The 13,134-nt window shown below is 37.8% G+C and overlaps 1 protein-coding gene across 1 annotated transcript in view; it reads right to left on the bottom strand.

Annotated features, from left to right (window-relative positions):
• Positions 1–841: 841 nt before the first annotated feature.
• Positions 842–13,134, bottom strand: part of LOC107292959 — a 17,150-nt gene continuing 4,857 nt past the window's right edge. The window contains exons 4-7 of the mRNA XM_029285272.1: positions 11,248–11,309; positions 8,130–8,196; positions 5,565–5,638; positions 842–1,369 (exon numbers count right to left, since the gene is read on the bottom strand). Of these exons, the coding sequence (XP_029141105.1) occupies positions 1,050–1,369; positions 5,565–5,638; positions 8,130–8,196; positions 11,248–11,309 (523 nt within the window). The 3' untranslated portion in view covers positions 842–1,049. The remainder of the gene's footprint in view (positions 1,370–5,564; positions 5,639–8,129; positions 8,197–11,247; positions 11,310–13,134) is intronic.

Raw genomic sequence — 13,134 nt, 5'->3', positions numbered from 1 at the left:
TATTCCCCAAATAGCTTTGAATTTGCAAGCAGTCCGTGTGTAAACAACTAAACCTGCCTTTGCATGTGGGTTTCCTAGCTAGATACTGGTTTGGTGACACCTGATCAGTTTGCCATACGATCAGGTGAGTATGTATTTGCTCAAATCTAGAAGTCTACTTTATTTATTTATTTTATTTATTTATCAAATGTATTGGCGGGCCATCTTCCCACAAGGTTTTTTTTATATATAAAAAATGCCCTTTGTACTTGAACTGTCAATCAGAACTAAAACCCATTCCTGGATCTGATAAATCCCAGTCATGACGAAGAGATGGAAGTATTCTTATTAAATGACTAAGACCCAGCTGTTGTGAAGCCAATGGCCAAATATTTACTTCTAGCCCAGCTTGGGCCCTTCCATGATTGTCAATGTGTTTTCCCCTTTTATATATGTTTGTAATACCACTTTTTGTATGAATTAAGGATATGGTGTGGATATGACTTGAGAGATAGTAGTTCAGCCATATATTCATTGTGTATCAGTTGGAGGACGAGGAGTTATTGGAAGGGCTGCCGTGATTTCATATATTTCCAAATCTGCTAGCATTGCTACTAAAGGACAAGATATTTTCATTTCAAACTTGAGAAGAATTCATGTGTGAATTTATTGCAACACCCATGCAGGGTCCAAAACCAGATGATGGTTCTTGATATTCCCAAGAGAATCAGACCTACGGTTTTTGGGGGGTTTTTTTTTGGTAACTGGGCAAAATTGGATCTTGGAAATAGACTACTTTTCCTTGAAGATAACCAAGTTTATATAGCTCTGTATTCTTGATGAATTTGATGAAACAATCACGCAAATGAAATACATTCAACTTTATTAATGTGCTGACAGTAGAATCTAGCAGATCAAGGGGGGGGAATTGATTTGAAGGGCGAAGGTAGAGAGGGGATACAAAGAGTGTAACTACATGGGATAGAAAGAGACACTATGGGTCACACTAAAGTTTAGGAAAGAATGAAGAATGCCCAGGAGAAGGGACTCCGTTCTCCTGACGAATGGAGTTAACAACTTCCAGATTTTGACACACTCTTCACAATGGTCTTGCTTTCATGCGTCACTTGACAGGTGAAAGTGTCATATTTTTCATAGTCAGATGCATTCAATTTCAGGTAACTGCTGGCAAGGTATTTGTCCCCTTGCTTGGTGGCCTTGGTTGTCTCCACTCCAGATGTTATCACTTTATCATCACATTTCCATTGCAGGTTGAAACCAGGTGGGTAAAAGCCGCTCACGAGACAGACCACCGTATGTGGGTTCGGGCTTCTGATCTCTTCCTGGGAAGGAGCAAAGACTTGCACCGAAGGAGATACAGTGGGCTGACCTGGAAGAGAGGAAGATCTCATGAAGTTCCACACACTGCATCTTAAAACCTCAACACGACATTGACAGAGTAACAAGACTGATGCAATATCAAGAGACAGTCCTCTACTTTTCACCTTTCGTTTAGTGATAGTTCGAAATGATAACAGCACTGAACAAAGTGAGTTAATGACAGTTTGTTCCACTTACAACCTTTGCGTCATCCCCATCGTCAGGTGATCAGAATTCACATCCTTGGAAAGTGACATGTATTTATGACGGTTGCAGTGTCTTGGGGGTCCTGTGATCCCCTTTTGCAAGCAAAGAGACCCTATGCCATTTCAGATAGGTCCAGTTATTTATGAAAAACCTCTAGTGATGAAGCATCTTACAACTTCTGGAGGCAAGCTGTTCCACTAGTTAATTGTTCTCGCTGCCAGGAAATTCCTCCTTAGTTCTAGGTTGCTTCTCTCCTTGATTAGTTTCCATCCATTGTTTTTTTTTATCTTGCCTTCTGGTGCTTTGGAAAATAATTTGATCCCCTTTTATTTGTGGCAGCCCCTCAAATACTGGAATGCTGGTATCATGTCACCCCCGAGTCCTTCTTTTCTCTAGACTGGCCATTCCCAGTTCCTGCAACTGTTCTTCAGATGTTCTTAGTTGTTTTTCTTTGCACTTTGTCCAAAGTCTCAACATCTTTTTTTGTAATGCGGTGACCAAAACTGAATGCAGTATTCCAGGAGTGGTCTTGCTAAGGCTTTATACAGCGGTACTCCTATTTCACGTGATTTTGATTCTATGCCTCCGTTTACACGACTTAGTGACTGTCAGACACAACTAAGCAACTGAACAAACAACCATAGTTTTAATGCATGAACAAAAGAGATTAAGTGAGAAACTCTTTTGTGTTGGTGTTGGGATCTAAATAAAATTGTGATTTGGTATGATATGATTTGATTTCCCAATCTTAGTGCTATAAACTGAAGTGGTTTGCCTTTGCTGCCTTTGTTGGCTGAAAGAGAGGGACTGGACCAAAGTCACCCACTGGCTTTGCACCTAAAGTGGATCTAGAACTTAAAATCCCTCTCTTTGAACCTTAGAAAGAAGCAGGCAAGTAAACCACTTCTGAAAATCTTGCCAAGAAAACTTCAGGGATTTGTCCAGACAGTCACCAAGAGTCAACAAAATAAAATCATAATGAGAAAAAAGTTAAAGTTAAAACTAAATAACGTTAAAGTTTAAAGTTAAAACCAAGTAAAGGAGTTATTTTCTCTGTGTTTAATAACAGCCACTTTAAAAATCAGGTTTCAGCGATAAATGTGGTTGGCTTGGGAAGGTTTGAGAGAAAAGTCATCTCAAAATTCAAATTTGGTCCTTCTGATATCATCTCTAAATAGTAACTACAGAGCATCCAGAAGTCTATCTTTTAAGTAAGCTATAACAATCAAGGGGACTGGAGGCTAAAACATATAAGGAACAGTTGCTGGAACTGGGTATGTCTAGTTTAATGAAGAGAAGAAAGAGGGGGGACATGATAGCAGTCTTCCAATATCTCAGGGGCTGCCCCAAAAAAGAGGGAGTCAAGCTATTCTCCAAGGTGCCTGAAGGCAGGACAAGAAACAATGGATGGAAACCAAGCAAGGAGAGAACCATCCTAGAACTAAAGAGAAATTTCCTGACAGTTAATAAACAGATACATGGAACACAACATTAACACATCAAGGATCATATCAATCAATCAATAATCAAGGAAGCAACTGAAGTTACAGAATTTTGGACCTATCCAATTTCAGCTCTGGAAAGAAAGAGAGAGAGAGAGAGAGAGAGAGAGAAAGAGAGAGAGAATATTCTAATACCATAAATAATCTAGACAAGATCTGTATAAAACTTTCCATTCCTTTGCTAGTTTGTAATGGGTTGTAAAATCAGCAAACTGAAATATGATAGTTAAGAATGACAAAAGGGGTATGAAAGCTAGTTTCAGTGTCCTAGTTTTAATTAAACATTTGGAAGATCCCTGGTTGATTCCAAGTTTTTTTTTAAAGCAAAGGAATTATTTGTCTATCTCAGACAAGGAGAAAACAGATATTTTTCCTGATGGGATTAAGAGTGGATTTGAGCAAGGAGGAACTAAAATTAGATAGCAAAATTCTGATCACCGCTGAATGCTGTTGACTATCAATTGATAAGAAAATCTCTTATTCCTTTCACTATGCATTTGCTTTCTATTGCCAAGTCATACTACCATCTTTTATCGATGCATTTGTTTTTTTTAAGCAAAATAAAGGTAAAATTAAAACAAAACGAGAAAACCAAACCAAACCCAAGATTTTATCCCATTGAAATTTGAGAGTTTGTAATTTTCGTATGCAATGTTCAAATTCTCTAGCTCCAGGTTGCCCTATGCTTCATTTTATCTCTGTGAAATTTCACCTCTATTTATAAAAAAATCCTTTCCCATTGACAAAGTAAAACAAATGTGAAGATTCAGTTTTGAATCTTGATTTTAAAAAAAAAAGATCAGAAGGTTTTGCTTATGATTGGTGAATTGCCAAGCAATGCATCCCTTTCAAGATATTTTGATTATTAGGTACTAATATTATATAAATAATGTTTTAAGATGATTTTTAAGATGATATACCTCAACTCTATGAACCAAAACATTAGTCACAGATCCTAACCTTTTTTATATATATAAAAAGAATGATCAGTGCTGGTCTTAACACAAATTCAACCATGATACTTGTCAAGGACTTACAGTATTTTCATAGGGGAAAAAATTATTTAGAACTTCAAAGATTATCTTAACCTTCCCTCATTTTATTCCTTCAGTTCAAATCTGTAGAAATTAGCAGGAGGAATATTTGCAATTAGATAAAGAAATCTAAACATTCAAGCAAGGGAAAAACTGAATTTTATTTAAGGTTACAAGTTCTATTTCCCTGCTTTTTCAAAACTGCCTCTGCCTTTTGCCTTAAAATCAGATATGGCATGGAAACTCACATTTTAACATTTTGCAACACACAAACACATACGAACACAAAAAGATTAGAGAGATTCGATATACTTTTGCTATTTTTCTTACGTTGACTTGTTTAAATCTACTTTACTGCATTCATTGTTTGACCAATCAAAAAGACTTGATAGGATTCGATTTTTTAAATTATCTAATTATCTAAAAAGCTAAATCCTCTTTAAATCAACTGTGTGCAAATAAAATGAGATATTAAAGAAGTGTACAACACTTTGCTTGATATTTTGCCATCATCATCACCTGGATTTTGTTTTCTTGAAAAGGACAGTGAGAGACAAACTATTAAACACAATAAGGACAGATAAGCATGCTTTTTAGAGGAAAAAATATAACACCTTGGAGAAAAAAAGGATCACGAAAGCAAAATGTGATGAACATAAATAGTTGGATCACTTCATCCTCTATTTGTAAACATGGCTTAATCCAAGTAAGGGCATATTATATTTCAGACTTAATCAGCTCAAAAAAGACAACCCCCCCCTTTATATTTAATCTATTTGAGACTTCTTTATTCAACATCAAAGAAAAAACCAGCATTTTTTTAACGTAAACTGATGAGCTACACCGAAGATGCTTCATTCGAGACAGAGAAAAGAAAAACAACAACAACACCACAAATTAAAATAACAAACAGTTGGGAAAAAATTGTATTGGCATTTAAAAAAGATTTACCTGTGACTGTCATTTGGGTTCCACCGCCGAAGATATACACACAGTGAGTGAGGGCCATACAAAAATATTTCCTCTAGAACTTTACTTCTGCTTTCTGATCTTGGATTTTATTTGGGGGGTTTTTATTTATTTTTTATAAGTCTTTTTTCAAAGTCATAATTCGCTTTGCAAAACTTAACTCGTTTGGCAAACACAATAATATTTTTCCACATTTTTTTTTTGAACTGGCAGGCAAGCCGGATAGCATATTCTATGGCAGTTCTTTGCCATTTTTCCCACTAAGGTAATCCCCGCAAAGAGAAGGAACACTCTGCTCAAAATGTTTCTATGAAATTCCACATTCTTTTCAACTCATCATCAAACAATTTCTCTCCCATTCTCAGATATTTGGTTAATAGGGCCATAGAATCACTAAGAGTTGGACGTGACTGATGGATAACATCTTTATCATATCATCATCCTATCCAGAAACAGTAGGAAAACAGTATATTGACGTTTTAAAAAGACTTACCTGTGACTGTCAGATGGGTTCCATCGCCGAAGATAATCACACAGTGAGTAATGATCATACAAAAACATTTACTTCTGCTTTCTGATCTTGGATTTTATCTATCTATCTGTCTGTCTATCTATCTATCTGTCTGTCTGTCTGTCTGTCTGTCTGTTTATCTATCTATATCTATATCTATATCTATATCTATCTATATATCTATATCTATATCTATATATCTATATATATACGGTATATATACAGGAAGTTTTTCACACAGACCGGTCTGATTGATTACACCTTGACATTTTTAACTGCTATACTGCAGTTTTACATTTTATAATATCTTTTGCCTTGCAGCCCCCCAACTAGGGGCGTTAAACAGGCTCAAGTCGCAACTGCGAAACATTTTAAATCCAAATTTCTTTTTCTGACAAAAATAATAATATAAATACAATAATAATATAAATACAAAATAAAATAATGGGAAAGTAAGGGAGGAAAAAGGGAAGAGAAAGCGTAGGGCAAGAGAGAGAGAGAAAAAGAAAAGCATTGACTTCCAATTCCTTTTGGTGCAGTAGAATAAGATAATAGCATCAAACCTCAACTTTTTATTTTTATATAATAATATAAACTAGCCATTTTTATAACAACGCACCTATCTAATCGGCAAAAGCTAAAATCAAAGTTTTATTTTTTTTCCATCTCAAGGAAAAAGACCAGAAGGGGTTTCCAAGTAAAAACAAAAGTAATTGTGTTCTTTTCTTTAATCAAAGCAGTTAATTTAGCCATCTCTGCTAACTCCATCAAGTTGTGTGGCTTTGCTGTTTTGAGTTGGACCACCCTCGCTTCTACTAAGTTCTTTTTTCAAAGTCATAATTCGCTTTCCAAAACTTACTCACTTGGCAAACACAATCGTATTTCCAAATTTCTTTTTTTGAACGAGGAGGCAAGCTGGACCGCATATTCTATGGAAGTTCTTTGCAATTTTTCCCACTAAGCTAATCCCGCAGGGAGAAGGAACACTCTGCTCAAAATGTTTCCATGAAATTCCACATTCTTTTCAGCCCATCCTCAAACATTTTCTCTCCCATTCTCAGATGCTTGGTTAATTGGGCCAGAAAAATGTACATTAGTTCATCTGTTTGAGAGTTCTTTATACAACGCTAAGTAATAATAATAATAATAATAATAATAATAATAATAATAATAATAGTAAAGTTGGAAGGAACAAGTAGCACAAGATTGGAAGATGTGGAGAGCCCCGGCCCATAGAATTAGTAAGAATTGGACATGACTGAATGGATAACACCTTCAACATATCATCATCCAATCCAGAAACAGTTGGAAAACAATTGTATCGGTATTTTAAAGAGACTTACCTATCACTGTCATTCAAGTTCTTTTGCCACACATCAAATAATGGCCACACAACAATACTATATAATAATCTATTTCCATGAACGTCCATGAATTCCACACTCTCTTCAACCCATCATTGACATTCTCAAATATTTGCTTAATAATAATTGATTTTAGAAATAAAATGACGTCACCGCTTTCTTAAATACCCTCACATGTGAATAATTTAGATTGTAACAATTAGGCATGACACAACTGAAGAGAAATTAAAGCCATAGGGAAGCAATTTCCCTTCCTACCTGAATTCTAAGTCCACTGTGAACTTTCTTCGACGTTTTGAATCAGAAGAATTAAGGTGCTTTCATCCAGGAACCAGACGTATCTTGGCTCATCCAGAACTATTCCAAATACTTTACCCAAAAGAAGGGATTTCTTTGTAGCATCTTTGACAAATTAATGGTGGAGGCAGAGAAGAAGACGGTGAAATAAAACTCATCCATTTCGTCCAGTGGAACTTGCATATGAAAACTTTTTCTTAGAAATAGTGGATGTTGGATAGATCCCTGGGCATTAATCCGAAACCACAGTGCCATTCTCTTTTGAGGCAGGAAGACAGTTTTTCTAGAACAGGTCTTGCTCTCTGATTGGGAAAACTATAATCCATTTAGCTTCGTTCTTCTCCATTTTCCAAAGGCAGGTTCTTTTATTTTCAAAATAACATTATCCACAAATAAGAGGTTTTAAAAGATCAAGGGAGGCCCAATATATCCAGAAGTATGATCAATCTTTAGCGCGGAAAAAGTAAAGAAAGAAAATGGCCCTGAAACTGCTTTAAATATGAAGGAATATTTAGTGGCCACAGAAAATGGTCAATCTGAGGGATAGAAACAGAAAGAAACCAAAACCCACCTACAATTATAAACGTAGGCTCCTAAGCAGGAGTGTTGTGTGACCTTTTGTTGTAAATCCAATTAAACCATCAGTTTATCTTTACCTGAAAGGCATCGAGTGGTACCTGCAGCCTAAAAATAATGGCTTAAAAAAAAGAGAGAGGCTTTCCCATTTGCATTCCTATCACCACTAAGATATCCATTAGAGAAGAGCTATTCAAAATGGTGTCCATATGGCCAAGCGATCCCATTTCCTGGCCAGCCAGAAGATCCACAAGATTTCCATGGAAACCACCACAGGAGGAAGAGAAAGATACGTGATCAAGGTAATCACATCAAGCCCAGTTCATACGCACAAAGCTTGAGTACTCCCTTCTCCACTTCTGAAGGCATCTGGTAACCTTCAAGAACAAACGTTCATCAGATGCATCTGGCATTTTCGGAAACCACAAAGAACCGTTTTCCTTACCACATGACTTTGCATTTTTTGTCCATCAGTCCTCAGTTGGGGAAGGGGTTAGATTCTCCATGGCCCAAACATCTGTCAGTGACATAGTTAATGGCTGGAAAGGGAAAGGTAGAGAATTTGGGGCCATTATTAGAGAACCACAAACGCTGAAACAGATTTTCTTAAGAGTTCAACATTCATTGTTAAAACCCAAACTGGAAAAGACTTGTAAGCCATCAATCCAAAGCTTTGCTCAGGACTGGAAGTTAAGAGTATTTCCATATAGCACAGTTACTTCTAGTAAGAAAAGTCTAGTTAGAGAGAATTCCATCGTTTTTACAATATAGGAATGCCCAAAGATGATCTCTTTTTTTTTTTTGCTAATTTACTCATTTGATGGAAGACCAATCAATTCAGCTAGATCTAATTATATTGGCTAATATGTACAACTATTTGATTACGACGTTCTATATTAATATATTGGATATATTACATTGTCTGGAACAACAGTAGTTCCCGAAGGACAACACAGCACACTTCAGCAAAAAAGAATGTTGCACATTTCAGTAAATTGTTAAAAACAAATAAATAAACACCGTTCTCACCTGAACACCACACAAAAAGTTCAGTAATATGGAAATGCCAGCGATTAGATTTGGATTATGATTCGATTTCAAAACGTTGATTGGTTTCTCTTCAAAACGAGGTTTTGATGATTAATGTTAAACTAATGTGAAAAGAACTAAGTTAAAAACCCTGAACTGTTTGGGGGCTGTACCAAACCAGATAGTTATAGAAGTACAAATGTCAGATTTGGTAATTCCTCTGTAGAACTGTATCAGCAGTTTCTTCGCATTGAACATCTTGAGTTGGTTTCTTCTTGACCTATTTCACCATCTGCTGGCAAGATCTGGCTTTTCAGTTGTTTTTCAGTCATAATCTGGGTATCAAAACACAAGTGGGGGATGCTCATGACTTAGGTCACATCCCCCTCCGATGGTACTGAATAAAGTTGCATGTGCATTTTAAAATTTCAACTCTCTTTTTTGCAAACCATCTCACTCTGGAGAAGTCCTGAAGATGGCAGCAGAACCAAAGCGATGCCAAAAGGCGGCTTATTTCTCCAGCTTCCTCCTCCAAATAAAATACAGGATATAAAAGGTCACGACGGCCAGCTGAGCTCAGATGTGAAGGCTGTTACTAAGCATTCCTGATGCTCAAAAAGTCACTTGAGAAGAAAAACAGAAGTGAAAATGTCTTCGGCTTTCCAGATGCTCAAAATGGTCACTGGGAAATAAACACATTTTTGGTTAGAAGAAGAAGAAAACAAGAAAATATCTTCTTAAAAGAAAAACTCATCAAATCAACACTTGTGATGACATGCAAGGCAATCTGGTTACTTTCTCCCTACTGACTTTTTAAAGTAAAGAATACTGTATCAGAGTGAGTTGGATTGAATGCATTATTGCGGTGGCATTTTGCCTTATTAAGAGTTTTATTTTTTTCTATAATGATTTGTTAAATTTGTCTACTGCCTAATTCCCATGGGCAGTTGATTATACTTCTATTGTATATGAGTTATGGACAGTCTCTTTTGACTGCAAGGGAATGCAAGTCCAAGAAATAAATAAACGGACTTCAAAGAGGATAGAGAATGAAGGAATGAAGGTTAAACTTATCTATGGTGCCAAGTATCTTGTTCTTTATCCATGGTTTTGTGTGTGTGTGTGTTTGTGGGTGTTTTCATTATATGTGAGGGCAAAATGACCCACAGAAGTTTGCAAAATGTGTAAAGTAGTTATCTTTACGTTTTCCTTATCTATGTTGAGACTGAAACAAGATCCAATGAATAACCAATGACCACTTGTAGAATATTTATAGCTCAAGGTTGAAATGAGGGATCCTTGGTGCTCTCTGAGCTTGGTGTTTTTCTTGAAGATGTTTCATTACCCAAACTAGGTAACATAATCAGTATTAGGGTTTCCCCCCCCCACAAGCACTGACCATGTTACCTAGTTTGGGTAATGGAACATCTTCAAGAAAACCACCAAGCCCAGAGGACACCAAGGACCCCTCATGTTGTTCAAAACTAGTTGGGTGGAGGATTGCTATCTCAAGGTTGTGAGGTGTCCAAGGGATTTCTGGGGGCTGTGATGATGAACCATTAATTTAATAATTGTTCCAATATCTAAGGAACTGCCACAAAGAAGAGGGGGTCAACCTATTCTCCAAGCCACCAGAAGGCAGGACAAGAAGCAACGGATGGAAACTAATCAAGGAGAGAAGCAACCTAGAACTAAGGAGGAATTTTCTGACAGAACAATTAATCAGTGGAACAACTTGCCTCCAGAAGTTGTGGGTGCTCCAACACTGGGAGTTTTTTAAGAAGAGACTGGACAGCCATTTGTCTGAAATGGTATAGGGTTTCCTGCCTGAGCAGGGGGTTGGACTAGAAGACTTCCAATTCCAATTCTGTTATTTTATTTATTTATTAAATTTCTATGCCACCCATCTCACTGATAACGACGATTCTGGGCAGCTGGTGATAAAATGTGAGAAAGTGCTAGAACTTAATTAAAATTAGAAAATTGAATAGAAAAAAAAAACTTTGAGTTGCTAGAGGTTGCTCTGCAGCTGAAAAAAAAAAAACCTCAAGGAGAGATTTTGCTTTTCAGAAGCAACATGCTGTAGAAATGGGAAGGACAGTTTTTGTCTCACTTCTCCATCAGAAGGCATCACTGTGAAACGTGTTGCTGTACCAGGTGGCACAATAATAATCAGCCTCATCTTCAGCCATAACTCCAGAAATGGTTAAAAAACCGCTATTTGTGGAGGTTTCTTTGGAACCGGAGAATCGAGAGGGAACTCCAGAGCCTTGTCCCTTGTCTGAATCTGTGTGGTAGTGTAAGAGAAAACGTGGAGAACTTGGAGACTTGTGTTGGTACCAACGTATCCTGTAGCTGCCAATGCTGACCCCACTGGCCAAGATGCAGGGCAGTTTCACCGTGTTTCTGAGGGACACTGAAGCTGATGGAGGCTGAGACACCACGGGCTGGGAGGTTGATGCTGGAAAAAAATAAACAGAGCAAATGGTTACACTCCACCTGATCATGAGCTGCAGCGTCTCTTATAACCCGCACCTGATCATGAAGAGAAAGACTAGGGGTTGACATGAAGTTGGCCTATTCTCCAAAGTACCTGAGGGCAGGAGAAGAAGTCACAGATGGAAGCTTACCAAAGAGAGATCCAATCTAGAGCTAAGGAGAAATTTCCTGATAGCGAGAACAATTAATCAGTAGGAGGACTTGCCTCCAGAATTTGTGGGTGATGCTCCATCACTGGAGGCTTTTAAGAAGAGACTGGACAGCTATTTGTCCAGAATTGTATAGAACCTCCTGCTTGAGCAGGGACTTGGAGTAGAAGACCTCCAAGGTCCCTTCCATCTCAGTTATTCTGTATTTGCATCTCACCTCTGCCCCATACTACCAAGAAGCTCAGAATGGAAGCCCAGAACATGGTGATGTAATCAGGTGGCCCAAATGGAACAGGAAACCAAAGAGACTCACCATGGAGAATATCTTCTACGTTGTTGTCCTTTATACCTTGCTTGCACGACGTGGTGGAGACTTTCGGTTCCTCCTCTATTCTAACCAGGTCTTGCTTGAGTGCTCCTCAGATGCTTAAAGGCAGAATTGGGGGTTGAATGCTCCTCACACTAGCTGTTGTTTCTCTTGGCGTCTGCCTTGCTTAGTTCTAGTCTGCTTTATCCAGCATTGCGACAAGGAAATGATTTGCTATGAAGAAGGGAGGTTCCCCTTGATGGTAGAGGTCCACCAACTTCTTCTGATTAGGAAGTTCTTATCTAAAGCTTCCTACTATCCATCGATGCCGAATCTCTTGATCACCATCTCAGCACTCTCACTTTTTACCAGCCAGATGCAAAACCAATCAGAACTAGATCGTGAGATTAAAATGCGCCTTTGGGCTGCCATTCCTGAATTTGGCTTGGAAGAATTGCTCCAAATTATCTAGGGCAAAAAGTGTGTGCCCCCCCCCGTGGAGAGAATTTTGAGATATTGAGAGCCCAGATGAGCATATCTGCCTGCCAAGAGGGCTCTGCCTGCCAAGTTGGTCATCTCAGTAGCTTCCTTGCAACTAAATACATCATATCATGTATCTTTGAAATGTCACAATATACAGTAGAGAGTTGGGAAGAGCTCATTTTGATGGACTATTTTCAGGTTCCTTAAATCTTGTGAATTGACATGGAGTGATGGCGAGGAGAGTGATCTAGCTATCTCTCACACTGGCTAACCATCATGGTTAGCCAGTGTGAGAGATAGGGATTATTCATCTTCCCTGGAAAAATTGATGGATCATTTTCAGTGGTGGGATTCAAATATGGGAACAACCGGTTCTGTGTGTGGATGCCGCTTCTGGAAGTCCATCCTGGCCCTGGGCAACAAAAAATTAGCTACCGGTTCTGCCAAAGTGGTGAGAACTGGCTGAATCCCACATTCTATTCTATTCTATTCTATTCTATTCTATTCTATTCTATTCTATTCTATTCTATTCTATTCTAGTCTTCATTCTTTCTATTCTATTCTATTCTATTCTGTTCTGTTCTGTTCTGTTCTGTTCTATTCTTCATTCTTTCTATTCTATTCTATTCTATTCTATTCTATTCTATTCTATTCTATTCTATTCTATTCTATTCTATTCTAGTCTTCATTCTTTCTATTCTATTCTATTCTATTCTATTCTATTCTATTCTATTCTATTCTACCTGGATAGACCTGGATATCTCCGAGACCGCCTTCTGGATATCTCCGAGACCGCCTGGATAGACCTGGATATCTCCGAGACCGCCTTCTGCCGCAGGTTACCTCCT

The sequence above is a fragment of the Protobothrops mucrosquamatus genome, unplaced genomic scaffold, assembly GCF_001527695.2.
Source record: "Protobothrops mucrosquamatus isolate PMUCROS unplaced genomic scaffold, P.Mucros_1.0 scaffold1461, whole genome shotgun sequence".
In the NCBI taxonomy this organism is placed as follows: Eukaryota; Metazoa; Chordata; class Lepidosauria; order Squamata; family Viperidae; genus Protobothrops; species Protobothrops mucrosquamatus.
The sequence above is the reverse complement of the archived record's forward strand: the minus strand, read 5'-3'. Positions and strand labels throughout refer to the sequence as shown.